At 43.7% G+C, this 27164-nt stretch overlaps 2 protein-coding genes across 6 annotated transcripts in view; both read left to right on the forward strand.

The window, feature by feature from the left end:
* Nucleotides 1-12548, forward strand: part of LOC147636940 (PITH domain protein (DUF1000)) — a 37873-nt gene extending 25325 nt beyond the window's left edge. Inside the window, exons 4-9 of the mRNA XM_086800521.1 lie at nt 1716-1764; nt 1863-1920; nt 2264-2310; nt 2393-2470; nt 12145-12213; nt 12321-12548. Of these exons, the coding sequence (XP_086656647.1) occupies nt 1716-1764; nt 1863-1920; nt 2264-2310; nt 2393-2470; nt 12145-12199 (287 nt within the window). The 3' untranslated portion in view covers nt 12200-12213; nt 12321-12548. The remainder of the gene's footprint in view (nt 1-1715; nt 1765-1862; nt 1921-2263; nt 2311-2392; nt 2471-12144; nt 12214-12320) is intronic.
* A 13397-nt stretch (nt 12549-25945) lies between these two features.
* LOC147636941 (ABC transporter A family member 8-like) overlaps nt 25946-27164 on the forward strand; it is a 93553-nt gene continuing 92334 nt past the window's right edge. For 2 of the 5 annotated variants that reach the window (XM_086800522.1, XM_086800523.1), the window contains exon 1: nt 25973-26214. In XM_086800522.1, coding sequence (XP_086656648.1) covers nt 26128-26214 — 87 coding nt within the window. In that variant the 5' untranslated portion in view covers nt 25973-26127. Of the gene's footprint in view, nt 26215-27164 lie in introns of all 5 variants that reach the window. The other 3 variants (XM_086800528.1, XM_086800526.1, XM_086800524.1) reach the window with 3 other exon arrangements.

Below are 27164 nucleotides of genomic sequence, written 5' to 3' on the forward strand. Positions count from 1 at the left end.
TCTTTGCAAAGCAATCAACCCTACTTAGACTACCACCTCCCATCAACATGGGTGTCTTTGATGAAGAAAAATACATACTATTTCTGAAATCTGCAGTATGCACAGAAAAAACAGCAAGTTTTTAACACATACCGTTCTTCGATCTCTTCTTCTCTACCTACCGACTTGCTCGTTCACGAGGTATGCTCTGATACCACTGTCAAATCCCCACGGATCCCCTCGTGATCGATCTTGGTTCGAAACTCGAATCCTGCAAACAAACGAACAACAAACAAGCAAGGGGGTGTAGGCCTGACTCACCTCCCAACCATGACAGCCGTGGGCGAGCCCACAGTCTTGGCTGTCCCCACCGAGCCACGAGCTGAGCTAACTAGGTTGACGTGCCGACCAATCTCCTCCTCGCGACGTCCCATACCGCTACGAAGCTGTCCTCGTGGGCCTCGAGACTGCTGCCGGCCTCGGCTGCATAAAGCAGATGCACGTCTGCACTAGATCCAGGCTCCAAGACCATAGAGCTCTCACAAACTCGCGAGACTCTCTATAATACAATAACTAACCTTGGCCACCCTTTTATAGGCTCTTGGCCGGTCATCGGGCGTCCACGCTTGGGTGCCCGCCCGTCCATACTTGGGTGCCCGCCCGTTAGTATATCCCTAACTCAGCTCGTCAATCAGCCTGCCTAGTTCCAAGCTTCCCAAAGCCTCGAAACTAGTCTTGCATGTGTACCGTTCTTCGACCTCTTCTTCTCTACCTACCGACTTGCTCGTTCACGAGGTATGCTCTGATACCACTGTCAAATCCCCACGGATCCCCTCGTGATCGATCTTGGTTCGAAACTCGAATCCTGCAAACAAACGAACAACAAACAAGCAAGGGGGTGCAGGCCTGACTCACCTCCCAACCATGACAGCCGTGGGCGAGCCCACAGTCTTGGTTGTCCCCACCGAGCCACGAGTTGAGCTAACTAGGTTGACGTACCGACCAATCTCCTCCTCGCGACGTCCCATACCGCCACGAAGCTGCCCTCGCGGGCCTCAAGACTGCTGCCGGCCTCGGCTGCATAAAGCAGGTGCACGTCTGCACTAGATCCAGGCTCCAAGACCATAGAGCTCTCACAAACTCACGAGACTCTCTATAATACAATAACTAACCTTGGCCACCCTTTTATAGGCTCTTGGTCGGTCATCGGGCGTCCACACTAGGCCGCCCGCCCATCCATACTTGGGTGCCCGCCCGTTAGTATATCCCTAACTCAGCTCGTCAATCAGCCTGCCCAGTTCCAAGCTTCCCCAAGCCTCGAAACTAGTCTTGCATGCGTATAGCACACGGTAGATACACACTGTGCACATGACACACCACCACTCTCTTTCTTCCCGCTTTTCTGGCCTCATTGCACCTGCTGCCCTCCATCATCCACTCTCCAAAAGGTGCATTCACTCTCTCTCACATCTTCTTCACATGGACCTGATCTCCTCCTCAAAGAGCAGCAGCACACAAGATCCTCTTCTTTCACAACCAAATTCAAGTTTCTTCTTCTGATTGATTTGACTTGTGAGCAGTTTGACTTTGCAAAAGGCCCTTCCTTTCTTCTCCCTCCTCTTGCCCCTTTTCAATTTTCAACATTCTCTCGATTTGTAAGGTTGGATGCACTGCAATTTTATGAAGGTATATATCTGGCAGTCATCAATTCTCAACTCGTTGTTTTCATTTTGCAGGCCCAAAAACTGTGAAACTTTTTGCCAACCGTCAGAATATGGGATTCAGGTGTGCCATAGAGTATGAAAGCTCTTGATATGCTATACAATCTGCTGTTATGGGCTTCAGTTGAACTGTACATTGACATTATGCTTGATGTTTGGCAGTAATGTATTGGACTTTCCAGCAAGTGATGTCGTTACCTTATCCCCTGAAAATCTGCAGGTAGTCTTGTAGCCAAGGAGATTCCTGTTTTTCAGATCGATTATTAATAAAACCGTATTTTTCCTTTTTAGTGCGTCATATATTATATGTGTAGTTGTCAGGGTTTGAAGTCATGGCCCCCTTCAGGGCAGCAAGATATAGCTACTTGGGCAAGGGCCTGCCAACAGCTGCAATAAAACCCTATTTCTTTTGAGAGTGCATCAGGTGCAGGGATTTGAACCTTAGACCTGCGCTTTGGCAGGCCCAAGGTGTTACCACTCGGGCTAGAGCTTGCTGGCAATTAAACCATATTTCAAACCCCTTCCTTAGACTATCTTACTAGGCCTTTGGTTTGCTTTTTCAGGGAAAGCCAGTTACTTTGAAGTTTGTCAAGTTTCAAAATGTTCGCAGGTAGTCGTCCTTTTTATTGTATTTTGTTTTTTTCTCTTTTACACAATGCTATACATTAATTGCAATCCGGTGCAACAAGCAGCCTGACCATATTTATAGAGGACAATCAAGGGTCTGCAGATGTGACTAAAGTCAACAAGATAGCACTCTATGGGTCCACGTAAGTTTGGTGGTTATTTACAGTAATTTGCTTTGTACTAGAATAGCTTGTTAATTAATTTAATTTAATTTAATTTTTGTTTGACTATATGAGTCTCCCTCTCGATTATTTTGTAATGTTGTTTCACTTTAATGTGCTACCATGCTGTATTTATGGGTGTAGAAATGAGTTGGAAGTAGAAGAGTCAGTGAGGGAAGGAACATGTACATCATGACGAGAGTTGTCATGTTCGATTCATGGCTAAGATCGATTTCCCTTCCCTTCCCCTTTGGTATTCATGACCCGCCTTGTGCTTTTCTGCTCATCCCCTGCATGGGTTGGTTCTTCTGGCATGGCCTTCTTTTGTGCCCAGGTGACAACTATGGTTGATGGTGGATCCGCCTGAATGGTTGGTGTGGGTGTGACGAACACACCAAGGGTGGGGGAGGAAGGGCTGTGTACAGCGGAGCAAGCGGACGGTGGAGTTCCTACTGAAACCAAGTGGGTGGCCAGAACTGGTTGGAGTGTGAAGTCGGTTGAAATGGATGCCCGTTGTTTGGGGCAATCCCGGGTGTAATGATCCTTGGATTTTGGGCAATGCCTATAGGGTGGTGCACCTTTAGGGAGTTCCTACTGAAACCGAGTGGGTGGCCAGAACTGGTTGGAGTGTGAAGTCGGTTGAAATGGATGCCCGTTGTTTGGGGCAATCCCGGGTGTAATGATCCTTGGATTCTGGGCAATGCCTATAGGGTGGTGCACCTTTAGGAAGGGGACACCAGCTTTGGTAGTGGCCATGCTCCCACATCTGTAGCAGAGGACGGGGCGATTACGGGATGGGGGAGGGCAAGTCGGATGGTTCATGGGGGCTGCTGCAATAGTGTCTGGTGCAGAGGGGTTGGGAATTAGTAGTGGAGGGTAGGTCACCTGAGGAGTAGGTTGGCAATGGGGAGGTGTGGCATTGTGGAAGGTTGGTGGAATGGTAAGAGAGGCAGCGGCATAATGGGCAGGGTTAAGGGTTGTTGAGGCGCTTGTTGATGGAGTTGATGGAAACCCTTCAGATAGTAACAATTTTTATTTTCATGTCCTCCCTTTTCACAGAAGGAGCAATACCTCCACTTTGGGCATTCCTGGATGGGTGTCCCAGGGACTGGCATATGGCACACCACAACCCCTTCTTGGCTTCTTGTTGGGTCTTCAGTTCCTTAATCTCCTTCCTGAGTTGGAGCATAGTGCTTTCCGCACGTTGAGATTTCTTGCTCACTTTGGGTGCCTCTAGCTCCCGCTTCAACTGAGCCACTAGGTCATCCAATGGTGTTGCCGTTGGAGCCCACATCATGCTCAAACATGAGGCATGCATTTTCTAGTTGGGAGGCTAGCTCTTGAAATTCCAACAAAGTGGTTGGTGGTGACCGACTCTCTCGAATCTTTTGATGGGTGGTCCTGGGCAAGGCCTATGTCACCCATTGACGCACCATGAAGTTGCCAAGGTAAGCAGGCCACCAACATTGTGGCCCGTGTCACAAGTTCTTACACTCTCTCCCCCGGTAGCAGTTTTGTAGCTTCCCTAGCTCTTGGAGAAGGCAGTCCTCATAGTTACTAGGGTGGAAGGTGCGAAGGAAGGTGTTCTTCAGGGTGCCCTAGTCCGCAAATGGGAACTGGCTGAACCGTTTGTCTGCAGAGCTGTCTCGAGTGGATGGAAAGAGTACTAAGAAGACATCCTCCCGCTCTTGCACATAGAAATGAACCACCGGATGTGGTCATCTACATGTTCAGTGGTGGACCGTGGATCCTCTGAAAGTGGGAAGATTGGTATTTACCCAGTCCAACACAGTGGAAAAAAGGATTCCGCGCCAGGAGGGTTGGCTGGGCCTCCAGCATTGTTTTCAAAGGTAGGATTACCAAGATTGGCAACCATAGGGAAGGGTGGAAGGGGGTCCCTGGGTGGTACATAATTGAACTTCTTCTGACTATAGCAGCGTATTGAGAGAGGACTCTTGGCTGGGCCAACCGAACTACCACAAGAGCATGTATTGGGCATACAAAGGACACAGAGATAAGAGGTGAGCTAACAGGATTCTAAGTTTTGAGTGTTCCTCCAGGCGCACCAAATTTTTTGTGTACTTGTAGCAGGGTTGGTTTCCCGGCATGCTAAAGTGGTGGTTCTCCTCTGGACAGTATGTTTGGAGTCCTCAATACTCATGGCACAATGTACACATTAATAGACAATTAGAATACGATCATAGCACAATGACAAGAATGACAAGGATACTGTAAACAACACTTGCATTACTCCCAAGATGCTGTTACATGTCCTTCAGTGTACAGTGCACACCCAGCAGTGGTGACAGTGAGCAGGACGACACAGAGACGCGATGACAAGTGACAACACTCAATGGATAGACTCGACGAACATGACCAAATGGGAAGGTTAAGGATAAAGGAAGTAGGATATGCTCCAGGATGAGTTGAGGGCTATTTAAATGATTCTTGCAAGATGTGGTGGAGTCGGTGGCATCTCCTATCTCTCGTAGATGCCCATTGGAGTGACAGTGGTGCCTTCAATGCCGGTGCATGCACCTCTCGTGTATCTATTGGTGGTGGGCTTCCGTTTCTGGATGGTCCACTGAATGCTCTGGGATGGTCCAGTGGGTGATCCATAGTGAATGCTTTGGGATGGTCCAGTGGGGAGATCCACTGTGGCAGTGTGGCGGTCCCAAGTTTGGGACGATATAGTGTGACACACTCTGGGATGGTCTGGCTGGAAGAGTCCAGTGTGGGCACCCTTTGTGGCTACACTTATAGAATCTCAAAAATGGTTGGTGAGGTCGCATATAATCTTGAATTGCCTTCCCGAGTGTAAGTTCATCCCGTTTTTCATGTGAGTAGACTCAAAGAGAAAGTGGAGGACAAGGATAACATTGTATCACCTCAGGAACTTGTGACAGGTAGCCTATACTTTGATGTCTCGTAGTATTTGGGACAAAGAAACTCCTGTAGATAAGGAAGTTCTCTCCACGGGGACCTATTGGAAAGCCAGGTAGGTGACAGTTGATTACTTGCAGGAGGAGGTGGATGTTGCACACTCTCCAGGCTTTGTGGTTCCGGACTCAGAGGGGGTGGTTTACAGGTTTCCGAAGGCCTTGAGTGGTCTTAAGCAGGTTTCTAGGACTTGGCATCCCACCGTAACAGGTGTTGATCCTTGTGAGCATGCCTCCTTGACTCGGAAGCAGAATGGTTCATTGATTTGGTTGATGATTACTAGATTGGACGGGAGCTTCCTGATGAGGTTGTTTAGCTCATGTTTGCAGAGGACTCTTTGGGAGGTTGGATTGCGTATCTTGTGGTTTCTGCAGCATGCGAAGGCTCTTGGACTCTTTTACACAGGAGGGGGATTGATGGATGGAGTCAGACTCCACCGATGGAGTGACTCAGATTGGGGAGGAGAGCCAGACACGCGGACCTTGACATCATGCTATAGTTTTTCCCTTGGCTCAGGAGCAGGTTTTTGGAGCAATAAGAGGCAGCCGTCTATTGCCTTGTCGTCGACAGAGGCAGAGTACCGGGCTGCTTGTGGTGCTGCTTGCGAGGTGGTGAGGTTGCAGAGGTTGCTTGGCAGGATTGGGTTTCCACTGTTGGAACCCATGGTCATCCAGAGGCACTTTGTTCGTGAAAAGATCGTTGTTGATGACATCTTGCTAGAGTTCTGTTCGACAGAGGACAATGCGGTAGACCTCTTCACGAAGTCTCTATCTTAGGCTTTGCTCCGGCTCCCACTCCAGCTCCCTGGGGTTGGTTTCACATCCAGGAGCTGAGAGGGGGTGTTAGCAGTCATCTCCTTTCTGTATATTTACACCAGGGTCTCTGTTGTGGGTGTGCCTGCCCGGATTAGGTGTTTTCTCATTTTTCCCCTCTCTCCATATTTTTTTCCCTATTTTTCCCTATGTTTACCAAGTGTGGGAAGCTGTCTTGTGGTTCTGGGATTGGTCCAAGTGATAGCCGACTGGTTTTGCTGCTCCTTGTCTCTCTCTGTAGGCTGGCCGACTGCACACGTGTGGTGGCCGACAGACAGGAGCTGGCCGACTGACATTTATACCAGTCGGGTGTCCTATGTTGTTGTCGGTTTTCCTGCCTGCAGGCCGACTAGACCATAGGGGTCATTTAAAATGGCCCCTTGCTCCCACACATGTATCAATTAGGTTTTCGGGATTTTCTTGTGTATATAGAGCAGAGTTATACGCCATTTCAGTACTCCCTGGATGACATTTCAGTACTCCCTGCACAGATGACAGCTTGGTTCCAACTGCATGGCTTTAGTATGGACAGGCTACCTCCATTTCAGTACTCCTTGGATGCACCCTCCCTCTCTCTCACACGGGCAGAGATTACCAGACTTATCAGGCAGGACTTGACACAGCTGGACACTAGGAGGACATGGATACAGCCGACACACGAGCTTGGTACGAAGATGGCTTTCTATAGAGATCATCTTCTCCAGCTCACGGAGGATGGGTTTGTGATTAGACCCAGCTACATGGATACTCATCTTTCTCATGGGGTATGGTGTGCTATTGATCAGATGCGCACGTCCTCACACCAGCTAGAGATTGAGACTGGCAGATTCAGAGGAGTACCAGTTGAGGCCAGGATTTGTCAGTTGTGCTAGATGGAGCCAGAGACAGAGTTACATTACATATGTCACTGTCCAGTATATTATGAGATATGAGGCCATTTTCACTGCCTGTTCAGAGAGGGTTTCGGACCACTTTCCAGAGTCACGAGAGAGCAGGATCAGAGATGCCTCGGATTATACTTGCTGGAACTGCGTAGACATAGAGAGGGTCTCTTGAGAGGGAGGGGATCAGAGAGGGAGAGACACCTACAGAGGTAGATTACAGACTTCTTTCGACCAGAGATTGAACAGTCAGGCCAGCAGGCATTGCAGCTAGCCCCAGAGTATAGCCGCACCAGAGGTACACTGATTGATCGGGCTATAGAGCTGGGGCGGTCTAGGCGCCCCAAGATGAGAGGCCCATCTCGACACCGGCGGAGACTACAACAAAGGATCAGAACCATACTAGCACGGCATGGGAGATGTCCAGTCAGAGTACTCACCATGGAGGACATTGAGGATATCCGCCATTGACCGATGAGAGACATCTTTGGATAGTGATGTATATGATGCTTACCTTTGTTGCTGGAGTTTTCCTTCCCAAATGTTATCCATTAGGAGCTCCTAGTACCTTACTTTTCCTCATAGTTGTTGTTTCAGTTTCAGTTAGTTGTTTAGTTGTTTTAGCTTTTCTTACACAGACGTTGTATCAGATCCACCCATTGTTGTAACCTTTTTGGTCTCATAGGTCATTTTGGCCTTTTGAGGACGTTAATATATCATTTCATTTCATTTCATTTCTCCTTCTCCATTGCTGTATTTTTTTGCACTGCACTTGCTCGTGTTCTCAAATTTTGTCATCATCTCTCCTCCATATTCTGATAGGGATGATGGTGAGCAGGCAATGACGAGGAGGGGGGAAGGGAGTGATGGTGGTGATGGCAGGCGGAGGGGGGGGGTGCAGCTTACGCTTGACTGCAGTCGAGTAGTCCTTGGCTATTGAAGGCAAGGGTATTTAATCATTGTATTATGAATTTCAGCGGCGGTTGGGCATTTGTCTTTTTAATTGGTTATATATGGACAGCCATTAGACACTTGCTATTGCCATTGGGCATGAAAGTGAGCCATTGGGCACTTGCTATTGCCATGGGGTATTGTATCTCAATCATATTGGATTATGGACAGCTTTATGGGCCTATGATTCAGCCATATGGGCATAGTTGTTTCTCGTACCGGCACGACCCACCTCCCCCCCCCCCCCCCCCCCAAACCCCCACCTTGAGAAAAAATTTCCAAATGTTAAAAAAAATATAGAAATCCTGCTTTAAGAAGATCCCAAATGCCCGCAATACTTCGTAACTTTCGTGCCCACTCAGTATTCCATATGGGGTTGCTGAGAGACCTAAAAAATCTGGAAAGGTAGTCTGGTAGTGTACACTTGATTGGTAGGATGAGAGAATCTTGCTACATCACTTGGAGATCCCTGGTATAGGTAGGCTAGACAATCAGATCCTCAAATTATGTACGAGGGAGAAGATTTGTACATGGCCATTTTGATCTAGAGAGGAGTCCCTAAACCTATCACCCTAGATGCACTGCTCGTATTTGTGCAAGGACGGTCCCTTAGTCATAAACGCTACACTGGGAGACGTTTGGTACTGCATTACCCATGCAGGTTCTTTTTTGGAGACAATTGGGAGATCCAACTGGGAGAGACACATCTCCATGTTCTGGTTCCTCAAGCACTGTAGACTCCTCCCCCCCCAACCTTCCCTCACATTCAAGGAAGCTCCATAGTTTGTCAGTGTTAAAAAAAAAACCGTATTTTATCGTACGGTATCCGAAAATTTCATATCGTACCAAAAATTCTTGTACGGTATCGTATTTTCCTACCGTGACAACTATGCATATGGGCTTATGGACAGCTATGTGGGCTATTGGATAAGCTATGTTGGCTAGTATCCACATGGAATATACATATTCTTAGCATTTTCATGGGGCTTTTTGATGACAACCCATGTATCTGAATTGTTCATGGTTGTATGTGGATAAATCTGGATCATGTGCTCCCTCAAAGCTTGTACATCATATTTTTCTTCTTGGGTGATAAAATACTCCCAGGGGAGGGGGGAGTTGGCCCATTCCGGCCTCTATGTGGTGTCAGATCATAGATGTGCACATCTCTCTTTTATAGTTTTGTGGAATTTAGTGGTGTATGTTTAAGGCTGTGGCCAATTTAAGCGTTTAATTGCATTAATGGTAAAGTGTTTTGAGAAACCCCTGTCGGCCCACTTGGAGTTACAGCACCCGGATCAGAAATACCTTGGATGCCAGGTTGGGATTGACTTATCAGTCGAGCAGCAACTAGCCTCCCTTCTTCTGAGCATTCGGAAGAAGCTTTTGGATTGGAGCACCTCCCACCTCTCACTCACTGGCCGTGTAATTGTGGCCAACCATGTGCTCCTTGCCACCATGTGATACATCACATCTTACTGGGCATTTTTCCAGGGTATGCCTTGGTCACGTTCAGTGACTGATTCAGAATTTTCTGTGGGCCAGGACGGATGGCCGGCCGGCTAGGGCCAAGGTGGCTTGGAGGGTGATTATTCAGCTGCAGGTCTCGCGAGTATTGGGGATCATTGACCCAACTGGACCGAGCAGAGCCCTGCTGGGCAAGTTGTTCGTTAGAGGCCTTGTGCCAGGTGTGGTAAGCGGCGTGAGCCCTGGAAGCCTTTTCTGACTGATCGGGTATCAGCTCAGACCCCCTCACTTGGCGGCCCCTAGACTCCCAATGTATGATGAGGCCTGAGCACCGCTTTTGAGGACAGATTTGTAGCCAGTTTGATGAGAGCTTGGAGGCACCTCAAGCCAGCCCTTCAGCAGCTCCCCCCTTGGCCTTGGACGAGGAGAGACTTTGCCAACCCTTGTTTTGGAACCCCCTCTTCAGGATGCCCAGCGGCCACCCCTTGGGCGTGCGCTCTCACATGGCTCGGATCCCCCTCAGGTTGGCCCTAGCCCAGTCTCTAGGTGAGGGGAGCAGTTTCAAGGGCTTCCCTAGGAGGTTCAGGATGGGTGGCTCCCTGAGATTGAAGAGCAGATAGTCCTTGCCATCGACTCAAGTGTCCACCCAGACTGGCTGATCCTCTTGCAGGATCCCCTCTCCCTAGATTTCACGCACCATGACATCCCTCTAGTGGTTCTTGAATCAGACGGAGGCCCAGCTCTTATCTTCTCGGGCGAATGCCATGGGCGTCTGATCCTCTCCCTAGCAGAGGACTTTAATGGTGGCTCACTTCAGCGGGTCCGGATCATCGGCTTCCATGAGCACTGCTGGCACATCGCTCCCCCCCCCCCCCCCCCCCCCCCCCCCCCCCGCGGCCGTCGCAGGTTTCCTGAGACAGGTCCTGGAGATTCTGGCTAGGGGAGAGCCGACCCTTGACGTGGATTTAGTGGGACCCCGGTGAGTGGGAGTGGACAGACCCTTTTAGCCCTGAGAGCCCCTCCACCCCTTTTTTCACTACTCAGGGAGGTTAGGCTGACGGATACAGATGCACGAGATTGATGGTACTCCTGCCTCACCAGATCATTAGTCCTCACAAGACATCTCGCCTAGCTTCCTCAAAGACATTTGGAAGCGACTTTGGGACAGTTTCCGTCCTCGAAAGGTCACTTTGTCCCTCTGGTAGGTGGCTCATAGGAGGTAGCAGTTGGCATGTGGCTGGCCATTGGTGGTCATCCAGCAGTGTGCATGAGATGCAGCCACCGCATGAGTCGCGACGACATTGCCTTTGGGACTGCCCCAAAGTGCAGCAGGTATGGCAGACGATTCTGCGACTATTCACCACCTCTCGGGCTGCCTCCCGCATCATCACCTGGGGGACAGTTGCATGGATGACAGAGTAAGGAGCCGCCACTCCACTATGAGGAGAGCCACTATGAGGAGACAGCTGATGGCCAGGCCCTCGGGCTCACACATTGTAGGATAGAGTCTATCCCCACCCCGACTGTCGAGTAGAGGCCTCGTCCCCTGGCACTAGTCAGAGATGGGAGATCATCAGCAGCATAGTGGCATGGCACATTTGGTGGGCACGATGCAGTGAGACCGATTGAGAGCACCCTCATCCCCCCCCCACTCTTCCCCCGAAAGTGGAGTCCATCTGTGCCATATGGACAGATATCATACATACCCTCCACGTCCAGTGGGGGAAGGTACAGGGAGGTTCGGACTGCATGCGGAAACGTTGAGAGGCCTTCCTGTGCATTTGGCAGCAAGGTCCCTTCCTCTCTGTCAGTGCCGGAGACCCCACTTGGCACTACAGGCCACGGATTGGGTGACAGAGTCAGGAGCCTCCACTCCACTATGAGGAGAGCAACTATGAGGAGACAGCTGATGGCCATGCCCTCAGGCTCACACATTGCACATTGCAGGATAGAGTCTATCCCCACCCCGACTCTTGAGTAGAGGCCTGGTCCCCTAGCACTTGTCAGAGATGGGAGATCATCAGCAGCATAGTGGCGTGGCACAATTGGCGGGCACGATGCAGTGAGATCAATTGAGGGCACCCTCATCCCCCTGGCACTACAGGCCACAGGTTGGGCTCCCCCGTACCCCCCCATCCCCCTCCTCCTCCTCTTACTTTTCTTGTATGAGGTAGTTCCCTCCGAGAGCGGGCAGCCATGGAGGGGACTATCCTTCCCTGAGCTTTGTTCTCTTTTAGAGGATATGTGCTTGTATTTCAGCCTACTGGGTGGTTTTTCATATGACTAATAGAAGGATCGTTTTTCCGGGAAAAACAAAATGCCATGTGATTTTAGTTGTTGCAATGTGAAGAGGGAAAGCATACGTTGAGCTGGCCACCTCAAAGCTGCTGTGCAAGAAGACGTGGAAAAGCAGGAAAAAACAATAGGTTTAAACTTGATAAACACATGCTGGTCTCCATAGTAACTGTTGGATCACTTATTCTTTTCCAGCCTTTTCTCAAGTCTTGTTCTCTTATACCACAAGTCATTTTCTTTAATGTCTTGCTTCTGACTATGCTTGTCATCATTGTGTATCACAAACATTTTTCTTGTTTCTTTTTCGCAGAGTTGAGACTACAAATATGAAGGAGCTGAAAAAGATAACCCCAGAAGACCAATAAATATTTGTACCCAAGTATGTGCCGGTTTGATCGAAGTCACTTGCCTGTGCATGTTTCCAATGTAATGCGATGAGCCTGTAATTATTGTTGTGGAACTTCAATTCTTTTTGGTTGAGTGCAGGTATATCACCACACATGAACTGAAGATGCTGAGAAGCATTTAGTCAAAGCCTGTTGTTGGTTTTAAGATGAATACTGAGCTCAACATTCTTATTTTCCTGTATTGCTGAGAACTTGTAGTCTCTTGTTGCTGGTCTTTCCATAATTGTGGAGAGAAGTCAGGTCATACAAAGATTTTGAATATTCTATTAACAAGGGAAAGATTGAATGTTCACTATTCAACTTCACTGTGTGCATGCATGTGCGTGTACATGTGCACGTGCACATATGTATGTGTGAATGCATTTTTGTGGGCGCAGTGAGAAATATCATAGTCAAGTATGATGTGTTTGATGGCATGGAAATTTAGATTAAATTAGGAGCTTGATGCGAAAACCATTGTGCACACAAGAAAAGAAAGGAGATATTTAAGTGCAGAGAATGTAACTTGAATTGTGTGTGTGTGTGTGTGTATGGGGAGAGAGAGAGGGAGATAGAGTAACGTCTTCAAAAGGTAGTATACAATGTTCATGAAAATGAAAAAACTGTAGGAACTGCATGATGACAATGTGTGGTGATAGAATGATACCATCCTCCTCTAGAATAGAACACAAAGCAGCCATAGAATCTCCCCTATGTGACAGGACAGGAGCTTGCCATGTAGTTGAAGGATTTTGGGGTTTGCAATTGTTGGGTGGAGGGATGAGGCCCCTGAGATTTGGAGCATCTGGCTCTAAAAAAGAATCACGCATGCTTAGTCAGGGCCAAAGGATCATGTGTCTGTGTAGGCCGTCGTGGTGGTTCTGATTGGTCCTGTTGCAGGTTTATAGGGGCAGTATAGTTGGTTATGACCCAAAAATATGTGATGGAGGTTTGGGAAGTCTCTCTGAGTGCTGCCTCAGCATGACGTCTTGTTACGACAAAGCTCCGGTAAATACATGCCCAAACATTTTTGGCCCTCATATTGTGAGAGGGGTTGAGTACATGAATGAATTCCCACTCCGGTCTCATAGTAGGGTGGGAATCTAAACAAATAGTGCTCCTCGTCCTCCGCCTCAACATCGGTTTAAACTCTACATATGCATGCATCTTGTGGGATGCCCTCGGCTCTGCCAGACTCTATGTGCATGGCATGAGAAATGTGCATATGTAAGTACCTCGGGATCTTAATGAACTCACCCTTAGAGATGTTGAGAGTGAAACTGAGGTTTCATGGTGAGTGTTAGTGGGGACACCCATGTCTGGCTAGTGTGGAGCCCTAACAAGTCTTGCCAGGTGAGATGGTTGAGCTCTTGTCATAAGATAGAGAATCCTAGTTGTACTCTAAGGGAGGAAGATGTTTTATCTGGAGGTCGTGCCCATGAAACCAATCGAGAGAGTACCACGATTTGTCATGTCCATCTTGTATCAACTCGAGGACCAATCTCAAGGGGCTCTCACCATCAAGTGTGTATACATCATGAATGTAGGTAATGGTTTGAAAGAGGAACCCAAAAGACAACTCCAAACTATGCTAGCATAATCTTGTGTGGCACAAATAGCTTACTTGATCATACGTGAGAGCATCATCACGTGGAGTCTCTCTATGCTCTTCCAAGTTCCCTCACTAAGATTCGGTCCCAAAAGGGGGCCTCATTGCTAGGTGACTAAGGTATCAAATAGACATTTGATGTGGGGTTCTTGGAAGTGGGCTTGGAAATATTGCCTCCCTAGGAGAGCTAGGGATGCATATGCTCTTGCCAAACATGCATAGGTTCAGATTGTAAAAGTAACCTTGGGGTACACAAACTAAGATGAAACAATCTCCACCAAGGCTCCCTTGTATGACAAAGATAAGCTAGATGTAACTCGATATGATGTGTTAAAGACCATGACCTTGGCCTTTGCCGTGATTCAATCAAGTCTCTTATACAAAACCTTTGCAATGCATCCAAATGTCTATGCAATCCCATTGTAGACGTTGAGATCATTGTGGTACGTAAACCTTGTGATGTAACTCGATATGATGTGCTAAAGACCATGAGCTTGGTTTTGTTGAGATTGACCATCAAGTCTCTCATTACAAAACCTGTGCAATTCATCCAATCCAAATGTTCATGTGATCCCCTTGTAGAGGTTGAGATCATAACAATGTCATATGTAGAGAGCAATTTTGTGGTATGTAAACCTTGCTATCATGTGTTGTCAACGAGTGTCCATTTGGTCTTTAGTGTGACTTTTCATAAAAGACATGTGTACTAATGTGTATCAGTGTAGCTACCGAGGGATCACCATCACATCTCCATATTGCCATGCATAGTGTGCGACATGTTCCTACTAACCTTGTGCTTGAATATGCTTTGCAACTTTCACTTCAACATTTTCCACTTTGCATCCTCCACCTATTCCACAAGGGACTACAATTTTCCATAATCTTCAATTTTTGGTGCATGTTCTCACCTTTATTATTCCCATCTTTAAGCAATTGTGCAGTCCCCAAGGTAATACACATGGTTTCTTAACAAGAGACAAATAGAAGTGTGGCGCGCAACGTTCCACAACATCGTATCGATTGTGCTGATGTTTGATGCACACTATCTCACACTAAAGATTGGCTGTTGAAAGACTTCAAAGAATCACTGAAGCTCAGGAAAGAGAGGCTATTACGCAACAAGGTGCTTCGAGGAGTTGGATGCTGCATGGATGGTCTGAGAAATAGCCATATCAAACCTCCTAAGCACCAATGACTCCCATATACAAGAATTGGGACGACAATTGGCCATACAAGACTGAAGTCAAAGACAAGAGCCTACATATGAAATGCGCCTAATCTTGGAGTGAGCCTCAGAGATAGGTTAGCTGCCAGTAACTCCTCGGGCCCCTCCTCAAACTCTTACTATATTTTTGTCTACACTAACCCTCTCATTTCTTCAATATGATATAAATCTGTTTAAGGACCTAAGTCTAGGAGAACTAACCCTCATCAAGCAAAATACTGAGCGTGATGGTTAATCCCATGATCATTATGGGAATTTTGTGGGGGATATAGTATTAACTAATCCACAAGATATTTACTTTTATCCATTGCACCCTATTGTGCAAAACCTTCATAGTTGGTGTCGGGTGCTCCAAAACTCTGAAATCCTAGACAACAGTGTCGAAAAATTAGACCTGTTTGTTCCCAAATGATATTCCCGAAACCTCGGCCAACTACAAGGTGGTAGCACAAAGTTATCAATGGATTATAAGCCATGGGTGGCTAGAAGTCTACAATACTACTCACCAGCAAACTCATGTGAGTCTTCCTTATATCACCCTTTTGGTATTCTAAAACTATACCATAATATCTACAAACATTTAGAATCCATGTTAACCAATGTCCTCTATACTTTTGATATATCACATATCAAATATCCTAACACAAGTTCTGAGGACATCACTGAGCTCCAAGATTTTATGAAACTCCGCAAGCTTAGCCACCCACCCCCTAGCTCAGGTCATGGTCAAGAAGAGACATCCAGTACATCCTCTAACCCTACTTACCCCGTGTATTCTAATGTAGCCAGCAAATTACTTAATCTGTATCCTAATGCTTCGCCTGCTGTGACAAGTCTCAAGCAAACTGCATTTTTTCTCCTATCTCTTCTCAACATATAGAATTTCCCACTAACCCTCTTGCCCCCGAGGAGATACCGGCACCTGATCCATCTCCCCCATGGCAAACTTAGGAGGTACGACATACTCTTCTCCAAGACAATATTGAAGCTTTTATTGATGATACTCAAGTTGGCAATCCACTACTAAAGCCAATACTAATGTTCAAGGTGTTAATGCAAATAACACCATTTGAGCCAACTCGAAGGATTCTACTAGAGGCCTACTCGGATGTCACGCCAACAAAGCAACATTATGTACCTTACCCTCTCCGAGCACCTCGCCCAGATTTAGAAGAACTGCTACCTTTTAGTGGAGAGGGCACCTTGTGGTCTAACGTGGCATGACAGACCAAATTAGCCAATCCACAATTGGCTGATCTGCTTGAAATCAGAGTGGTAACATTTATGATTATTTAATGCTTCCGTAGGTGGAGGAAAGCTCACCCAGTACACACAAGAGGGGGCTATGCAACAATTATCACAGATGATGCACATCCCAAGTTGAAAGACTTTGGAATACACCCAGACTGGAGAAAGGAATTCCTAACAATTCCAGAATACAGCCATGTATATATGTATGCACCACCAACTCAACGAGTTGATCCCTTGTACATGCCACTAAAGAGGCAATGGACACCTATGGAATTTCAGGAGGCCAAGGAGTGAGATTTGCATGTCTATTATAACTTCCCAATCTTCATGCCAGCTACATTTACAGACATAAGGGAACAAAGGAAGCATATACTAAATTGGATACAAGCATGGCGCCATATCCCAGACCCAGCAATAGTGGTCAGTGTTAGATTCTTAAAATTGCTCATGGTCCTGATCAATCACTGCCATGAGTTCGGCGACCAGGTCTTTCGACCTTGGTAACAGGTTCTGACAGAACCTACATCACGTAGTAGGGGGGATGTTAATCCCATTTTGGATTTACAAGTACGCTCCTCCAATTGAGGACATTAATAAGTGTCATGTAAAGGCACTATAAAAGTTGTACATTATGAGATATTGGCCACCCAAGGCCTTAGTTAAGTAAGTTTTGGGCACCCAAGTGTGAATAAGGGCCAAATATACATACGACATTTTCTCATAATGAAAGGACACAATCCCCCTTTGTGCTATTGAGAGCTCTTCTTTGTGTCTTGAGAGAGAGCATTCTAGCACTTTTGCCTCTTCTATGCTTGTATGTTTCATGCTTGTGGAGGTGGAGCTTGGAGGTTTGGAGCTTAACAAGTGAGCTTGGAGGCCTCAAGGGACTCAAGTTTGAAGCATTGGTAAGTGTTGTACGACAGTCGTGTTCTATTGCTCTCCCCTTAGGTGAATGCATTGAGTTCTCTCTTGGAGGTGTGGTAGCCCATAACACTTGGCCAAAATGCACCCCTCACAACGGAATCCTCAAGCTTTGACAACTCTGATACCATCTCTTTCCTTTTGAGGCATGCAATAAACTACCAAAATGCAAATGACCAAAGTGGTGTGGTAGTAACTAAACAAGAATTATCTGCCAATCTCTCATAATTGTCTAACCTGTAAATCCCATGGCTTAAGAGTACCGGATATAACACAGTGATGTATCCATCACTCTGTCATGAACTATATAGATTTCATCACAACAAATCTGACCACTAGGCCTACCCGAGCAATGGTAGAGACTAACAATAAGTTCTTTTTGATGTGTGGCACAAAAAAGACTTCTGAGAGAGTGATTGTTCCACCATTTATAGCAGCAGTGAGAACAACCTTACCAACTCCTTTTAGTGGATACGAGGAGTTGTTTCCACATGTGATTGTTCCTCCTTGACTGAGGAGCAGACAATTGAGGAAAATAAATCATGCTAAGAAGTAATGTGCTTGCACCGTTATCAAAGTACCAGACATGCTGATCTATAATTAACATGCATACATCATGGATAGAAGAATCGTAACTGCAGTGCACAATGAATGCCTAATCATCTTGTGCATAGTTTGTTGACTCCTTCTTTTCAGTACTTGGTGCTGATTCATCAGCCCCACAACCATACCTAACTCTTTCTTCTCCTCCTTATCTAGCCTTTTTCTACATTTATTGATGTAATGGCATGGCTTCTGATGATAGTAGAGCATTTGTCTTTCTTCTTAGGCTTATCACACCCCTTCTTGGCATCCTTTCCAAAATTCTAGGTTGATTCTACCTTTGGCTTATAGTTGTCCTAAGAAAAGTCTTTGCCTTTGCCTTTTTGATTGGCAACAACAAATTCCTGATCTCCCATACACATACCAGTTTGGTTTTGCCAAGATTGATTTCTTGCAAGAGCAGTGCAATCAACTCATCAAAAGCAAGGGCATTGGATTTACCTTTCATTTCATGAGCCAAAGTGTAGATGCAAAAACCTGGTAGAGTTGTGAGAACTGTCTAGATAGGCCTCATCAATATATGACAATTGCCTTGAGATCTTTCATCCTTGTGAGGAACTCCATTAAATCTTCATCATTCATATGCTTGGACTCTAAGTGCTAGTGCAAGTAAGCTAATCATGCCTTGTTAACAACACATGTGGCAAAGCATAGTAAGTGCATCCCAAGCACGCTTCACAGTTTTACATGAGTGAATATAAAGAATAATGCTCCTTTTCAGTGAAAGTGCCAAGAATGCATGTGTCTATGCATCCCTATCATCCCACTTAGCTTGTTCTGCCGTGGGAGGTGCGGAGGTAGATGCCACAGTTACATTAGTACTATGCTATTGTTCTAGCAAGATAGGGCACGCCTCAATGCCAATAACAACATTCAAAAGTCCTTTTGGCGACCAACACATTGCATATCATATAGGACCACAATGGGTAGTTGGTCTCATCAAACTTATCCTCAACAAAAAGCATCCCAAATATGTCACTGTCTACAATTTTGCCTACACATAACTAATCTCGACACTGAATGCAAATATCCCAATTACTTGTAGGTAATGTCAATGCCCCCATTGAATGTAACCAAAATGGTTGCTACCAGTAGGATGACTATATTCTGCCATTCTGCCTACAAATAACGAATCTCTCCATAGAATGCAAATATTCCAACTACTTGTTTACAGGTATTGTTTGTCAATGCCCAGTGAATGCAACCAAAATGGTTGCTGCTAGTAGGATGACGATGAAAACCTACAAAGTGTATGAAAAATTACAAAGTGTAGAGTGTGGAAATGATATTTAGTAGGAATGCAAAAAACAATGATAATGTTGATGATGCTATTGAAGTTGTCAAGATGAACTCAATGGTGTGTGTCTAGTTGAGAACAAGGAGCTAGTTTCATATTTTAATTTCAAGCCTGCAAGCATTAAGATTCCTTAGTGTATGGATGGGTCATAGGAGAGCATGTTTGAAGTGTCATTTATAAAACTGGAGGCGATAGGAGAAATTATACCTTAGACATTGAATCTGGAAACAAGTTTATTGTATTTGGAGAATCTAGGTCATTACCACAAAGATATCTAGATAGGTTAGTTGATAGTGTGGTGGACATGATAAGAAAATTGCCTGCTTCAAATTCTCTAAGTATTGTCTACCAGATGGTGTCTTCACTCAAATTTATCACAGAGCATCAACTACACAGGAGCTGAAGACTGTAGGCATGGAGATTGAATTTGATGGGGGTAGGTAAGGAGTGAGGATGTTACAACAAACATTACCAATTTCGATGGGATTGTCAGATTAAGAAAATGTGGGGGACACTTGCAATGTAACAAAATCAATTGTGTCCTAACTTTCTCGGATTAGGTGTAAAGAATGAAAGGGACGCTTGTCAAGGGTTCCTTGTAATGTCCAATTAATAAGTGGCTCACTCAAATGCTATCACTCTATGAGAGTATCCCATTATGCATTGCAACTTGCCCTTGTAAGTTATATATATGTCCTCCAAGGGACGTCTTCTCAAGGGACACTCTTGAACGTCTAATTACTAGATGTGCTATTTATGTTGGTTTCCATATGCATGTGGTAGCAAAGGGGAAATCTAGGAGAGAGTTGGAGGAAAGGTGTCTAAAATGGTGGAAAGTAAACATACCTTGAAGCCTAAGGCACTGCAAAAGATGTTAGCTGAAGATATGGTGCTAGAAGCTATCCTTCCAAATAGTCAACAGTCTTATGGTTGACATTTAGATGGATGCCCTTTTTCAAAAATTAGAACCCTTGTTTGAGAACAACAAGATGTGATGTATTAGCATACTCTAGTTCTTGAATGTTTTTTATGCTCTATGCTAATTGTTGGTGATTTTTGTGTCTATAGGATTTCCAAATGGAAGAAAGGAAGGGAGAGGTAATGGTGAACAGAGCTTTGAGAGTTCTTTTGTAGTTGAAGAAAGGAAGGGAGAGGTAATGGTGAACAGAGCTTTGAGAGTTCTTTTGTAGTTGAAGTCCAAGAGTAGATATGATTTTATCCAAATCTTTGTTTTTCCTTAGCAATTAACTTTATCAAAATTTAGTCAACGCTACATTTTCAAGATGTCTCGAATGGGTCTAGGCTCAAGGGTGGATTTGGTAAATGAGATGCACCCTCATGGAGAGCTTGGGTAGTGTTAGATTTGTTTTGATTATATGAAGAGGGTGCATGCCATGTTTACAACCCTCATCTTTAGAAAATACCAATAATAGCCATTGGGGATTTCAAAGGTGAGGGCACAGAGGTAACCAGCCAAAGAGAATACATAGAAAGATCAGGGTCAATCTCCGAGTAATTCTAAAGGCAAAGGTGAGCGCGACAGGTATGTTTGAAGATCCAGCATTAACTCAACTTAGAATGCAATAAATCTTGATTTAGGAGCAAGCTCGAGCATTCCACCACAATGCAGAGCAGTTCAAAAATGAAGTCGAAGCTTTAAAATTGGTAAATCAATAGCTGGAGGAGCATAATGCTCTGCTAGAAGATGAAAAAGCTCAAGATTTAGTCAAGATAAATAAATTGAAGGAAAAAGTTACAGCTTATACAGAGCTCAAAAACACAATGAAGAAGCTGGATGCATACGAAGCAAATATATAAAGACTGTAGAGCATGGCCATGATGAATATGTTAAGGAAAGTGAAGAGAAGACATATCAACTCCGGGGTTTAGTGAAAGTTTTGGAGAGGGAGATGTAGAGATGCGCAGTGTGTATACTGGAAGTAGTGGAGACATTACACTCCAATAATTTTCCCCTCCCCTCAAACTAGCAAATAGTGCAGAAAATTGTGGCACAATTCAGCAGGGATGTGCCGCCAGTAAACCAACAACCTCTGGAGGTCCATCTAATTGATGACAAAGTGCAAAGTGGCTAGTTTGATTCAAAGAATCTGTACAGAAGGGTCAGTCTTCCTAGAGGAGCCACTCGAGCAGAGACGAGGTGCCGTTACCTAACTATATGGTCAGAGTAACCAGTTGGAGGGCGGGGAATAGACAGAAGATGATCAAGAAGCCGGCAATCCGGATAATGTAGATAAATGTTCTCATTCTTTTTCCTATTATTTAAAATCTCAATTTTAGTGTTATAGGCAAGCACATCCATCAGCCCATATTATAGATGTAGATTTTAGAAACCCTTTAGATAGAACTTAATTAGGATTTCAAGAGGATTTCTTTCAAGAAGTTATAGAATCTGGTTTTACCTATACTTATCCTCATCATCAAGTGGGTTCATCTTTCGTCCCCACGGGGCGAACTACCCACCGAGTGTACCAGGTGTTAACCCTTAGTTATCCTTAGTCATTCGCCAATAATTATCTACCGCCGAATAGCTATGAGAATCCAGCTGGCATACTGAATGTATGTAACGCTTTGTATCACACTAGTTAACATCTTATAGCGCAAAGCCTATGTGTTCATTCATTAAAAGAAGCAGTAATATACGCAGATACTGGTGGTTTGTCGATTACCTATCTTTCATTTATTTATGTTTGTACTGTTATTTCTCGATGCTCTTTGTCTGTTATAAGTTAATATGAATAATCGTATACGTTGGCTTTCCACCAATAGAAATTCTCCAAATTTCAAAACCAAATTATTTTTCCAATGATATTTCAAATCCCTTTCTGTAATGCCAAATTATATATACGATTCAAATCTTACCTTCCTTATAACCACATTCTAAACCTTACTTTCAACTCACAACCACATCTAGGTGTATGATGTGTCAGTATATACACCACCCTCTCCTCCAATTACAAGCCATATGCAAATACATTAAATGAAACTCACAACCACATCTAGGTGTATGGTGTGTTGGTATATACACCTCTCTCCTCCAATTAAATGAAACTCATAACCATATCTAGGTGTATGGTGTGTTGGTATATACACCACCCTCTCCTCCAATTACAAGCCATATGCAAATACATTAACACTTGAATTGGGTAAATGTAAGTGGTCGTAATCCTTTTCATACCAATCCAACCTAAAATACTAATGTTACGGATATATAATTTCTGATATGCAAATGATAAAATATTCCCCACAAACTTGTTCGTAGGGACGCTTCATATCTCAAGTGCAGGGAAAATGTTAAGTCCATAGAAGGTCAATCGTTTCGAATCAATTTCAATAAAAGATATTCCTTTTTTAATCCTATAATGTTAAGTCCCTGCTGTAAGGTCGATAGTTCCAAATCGATTTCAATTAAGTGTAGGGAAAATGTTAAGTCCCTATATGGTTGATAGTTCCAAATCAATTTCAATTGAAAACATTCATTTTTTAGTCTTATTTTGATTAAAACAATGTTCAACATATTAGTTCATATTTACCTTATAACCTTTAATTCTACCCATAAGTACTAATCTTTTTCAAATAATCTCGCATTCAATTTTACTAATCAAAATGTCATCCTAATTATTTTCCAAAACATTTTGAGTCTTTTCTAAGCATATACCAATATTACATAGATTAGGTATCTTTAGCATCCTAACTATCAGCTATCACAAATGTGTCTTAATGTGCCTTAGTGGGGTATAATGTGTCATAAGCCTTTTAATTTTTTCCCACATGATAGGTAGATTCTCTAAACTAATATTACATATTCATAAGCATTTAGGCTATTCTCTAAGGTTCATTAAAGTCACTTTCCAAGTGATGGTGTGAAAAATCACTTTTAAAACCCCCTACATGCACATGGCAACCCTTCACATGAAAAGTTGAGGAGATTACAACTTTGATACATTATTTTGTACATCTTGAAGTCTAGTCTTCCCCCAAAGCCATTCCTCCTCATACCACTCATTCCCTATTCATTCTTAAGCAATTTTCCTTTATTTTTATTGTAGAAAAGGAAATTAAAGGTAAAGACCAAGGTGCAACCAATAAATTCCATGAAGAATAAAAAGCATACAACAAAGAAAAATAATGAATATTCTTAATCATACATGAAATTATTTTTACCTTTGTAAACAACTGATAATCAATTCAATATAATTGGGAGAGCTATCACAAACCATTACAATTTTTTTACACAACATTGCTTCTTATTCTTTCATAATATGCAGCCCACACTTGTTGATATAAAAAGATATTTTATTGTAAATATTTTCCTAGTGAAATTATTGCATGTAAGAATAACATTTGTTAATCCATATATTTTGTCCATGTCATTTTGGTGTCTCTAATTCAAGAAATGTTAAAGTCACTATGTGGTTGAAATGTCCGTACACATCTATGAAAGGAAGCATCACTCCTACCCAAAGCAAAAAAAAAAAAAGTACGTTTAGATCAAAACAATCGTATGGTGGCTAAGCCTAGAGTAGCTAGGCTATTACCCCTATGTTGTAGTTTCATAATTTGTCCTATGTATTATTCTCTTATTTTTATACATCATCCCATTTTGTTTACATAGAAGGGTATCATTTCTCTCTCTCCCCCCTCTCTCTCTAAGGCATGCGCGCACACACACACACACACACACCCCCCTAATGTTTTGTCTCTTTCATTTTGGTTGCAATGTGTGTGCCAAAGGCCCAATTTTTAATGTGTTGTAGCCTTAGAGAGCCCATTGAAAATTGGGCCTTTTCAATGCACATAGCAGCCAAATGTTGTTCAATGGTGCCAAACTTTGAAAGAGTGAGGGTGGGGTCCACATACTTGCAAAGTTTGGTCACCATCGGATCATATTTGGTTGCAATGTGCATTGGAAAGGCCCAATTTTGTGTGCATATCTACCGAAAATGGTACGACCGTTAAGACCAACATGCTTTTATGGGATATGCATATGTGGATTGGCTACATACCATACCATATTTTGAAGATATATAGAGGTTGTAAGGCATTAAGTTTTAACTCAATTATTTTATGAATAGATAAAAATAACTACAACTCTCTCTAAAAAAAACTCAGAGCTTGTGGAAGAAAAAGGAGGATGTGTTTTATTTTTTGATCAAAATGGGTCAAAGTTTGTAGTGGTTATCATTAGTATCCAAAATACATAAGAATTGATATGTTTTTTGTTTCTTGGTCCTATCAGTTTAGTAAAAGACTATTCTCTTGGCCTTGAGGAGCTTAGAGAGTAGTTATGTTTTTAGGTGTATACATGAATGTATCCATGGTTCATGAGTGTTATGACTAACATCTTAAAATACAATGTGTAATACATCACTTTATCAAGCATTTAGCAAATTTTAAAAGTTTTTTTTTTAAAATATAGGTGGACCATCACCAATCGTAATAAGCATGGACTAAGAATCTCTTGATGATGATTGTACGCCTATAGTCATGATGTGTAGCCATAGCTTTGCCTTCTAGAGTTGTGTAAAGCGAGGACCAATGTATCTTGCAATTGTATAATTACTTTTCTTTGAATATGTGGTTAGACCATTGTAAACTTTAAGGTTGTGTCCTAATGGTCAAGGTAATATTATGTTGTCTAACTCGTCTTGTATCTATTTCACTTCATTTACAAGTGGGTATACTATAAGGGTTGTGTTTATGGCTTCCACCGCTTTACTGAGTATTTTTGATAGATCTCTCTCTCTCTTTCTCTCTCACTTTAGCAGTAGTGCTCCATCCATCACACCCCCCCACTAGCTCAGTATTTTCATACTTTATTTCATGTTCATTTTGTCCTTTTTGTTCTGGACATCCAGAAGACATTGACAATTGTACATTGATTTGTCTCGGTCGAGTTCGGCCTCTAGTAGACGTTAATGCAGCTTTCTTTCTTCCTCTCTCTCACTTTTTTTTTTGGTGAAACCACTATTTTATCTTATATTCAAGAACCCTCAAAGTGAGAGGCTCTCATTAAAGTATATCTAAAAACAAAGGAAAAATACTTCATAGTTCTGATGATCAATCTGCTTGCAGCTCAAAATTGTCATGATCGAAGGAAGTATATGTACTTGTCAATCCGAGGTTGTGCAACACCTCATAATTACGATCTAACCATATTGTCCAATTTCTTGCCCATGCAAAGAAAAGAGCATATTCCTGCAGTTTGGAAGGATATCTTCCGAACCTCTCTCTCTCTCTCTCTCACACACACACACACACACTTCTGCAAGACTAGTCCATATTGTCCATATAGCCCAATTTCTTGCCCATGCAAAGAAAAGAGCATATTCCTGCAGTTTGGAAGGATATCTTCCGAACCTCTCTCTCTCTCTCTCTCTCACACACACACACACACTTCTGCAAGACTAGTCACATATATGAAATGGTTGAGTCTCACATTACAATGGGTAGGTTGATGTGTGAAAGCCTTGTTTTTAAACAAAATTAGACTACAAGACAAATGTGAAGAGATAATAGACTACAGGTATAAATGTGAAGAGATAATGTTGAAAAATTAGACCACATAGATATACTGGATGGAGAGAAGTTTGCTTGCCTTGAGTACGGGTTTGACTCCACCATGGATGTTTTAACTTGCTTCACATGTTTTTTTATGCCCAAGAAAACCTAATGGCTCGTCAAAAATTACATTATAAGGGGAAAAAAGATTATTGTTCACTCGAAGGCAAGCCCGGACATCGGCAGTGCCTATTTGCACGTCCGGACATCTCGGACATGGGAAAAAGATGTGATCTCTATAGGGTCGATACATGTCCGGACATCTCCCGGGCATGGAAAAAAGATGTAACCTCCAAATGTGACAAAGAGCAGTCTTGATGTCCGGACATCCCCTGTGTACGTGTCCGGACATTGTTACCGGACATGCAAAAGAGAATGTAACGTAAAAACGTCCACATGTGGGGAGCAGTCTTGCCATCCAGATGCTAGCAATGGAGGAACGCACTACTAAGCCCACCTCCTTGGGCACTCAGGCCAACGCCCTGCTTCGTAAAAACCTCAACTTCCAGGTTCTGTGAATCTTCACTTTAATTTAATGCACATAAGATTATCTTAGTCTTTTTTTTTTCGGTTATTGTTTTCTTATTTGGGCCTCTGAAGAGGATAATCAGTAGTGGTTCTTTTGGCCTGTTTTTCTGCACATAACATGCAGCCAAAAGCAAGGCCTTTGTTGTTAAGGATATTAAATAATCCCATAGTAGTCAAGAAGATGAAGATAAACTTTTCTAACAAGGACTTGAAGATTTGCATCAACATTTGATGGAACGTGGCCGGTGCGTTTGTCAACCCTAATGGCACGACCACAAATTTGTAGTGAGATTGCTTTGTGCGGAATGTAGTCTTGGGAATGTTCCCATTTCATAATCCAAACCTTGTCGTACTGCTTTTGAGGTCTACAAAACCATAGCACCATTTAAATGCTCTTGAGGTCTACAAAACCTTAGCACCACTTAAATAAGTGGAAAGTAAACAATATTACTGCTTGCAAACTTGATTACAAGCTGATGGCTATCCGCCCACCCGTGATGTGGGAGCTGGACAACTTGACCATGAATGAGGGTGAATCCATCGCAAATCACCTTCCAAAGGTAACAGACCTAAAAGAACAACTGGTGAATATAAATGAGGTAGTTGATAACGTGAAATTGGTCACCACCATTCTTAAGTCTTACGTGAGTCTTATCAGAGTTTTCATACTTCTTTGAATCTCTCTATGAGAGGAGGATGCAATGAGGTATTTGATAACGTGAAATCAGTCACCACCATTCTTAAGTCTTACGTGAGTCTTATCAGAGTTTTCATACTTCTTTGAATCTCTCTATATCCTTTGAGGAGCTCGTTGGATTACTTCCCATCAAGAGTAGACAAGGAAGAACAGATTCAAGGGTGATGCAAGCAAAAGAGACCAAGCCACCTTCTCTAGAGACAAGGGCAAAGTGAACCAAGAAAAAGAAAGAAA

Source organism: Cibotium barometz, chromosome 7, assembly GCF_041138505.1.
Source record: "Cibotium barometz isolate CiBa-2024 chromosome 7, ASM4113850v1, whole genome shotgun sequence".
Taxonomy (NCBI): Eukaryota; Viridiplantae; Streptophyta; class Polypodiopsida; order Cyatheales; family Cibotiaceae; genus Cibotium; species Cibotium barometz.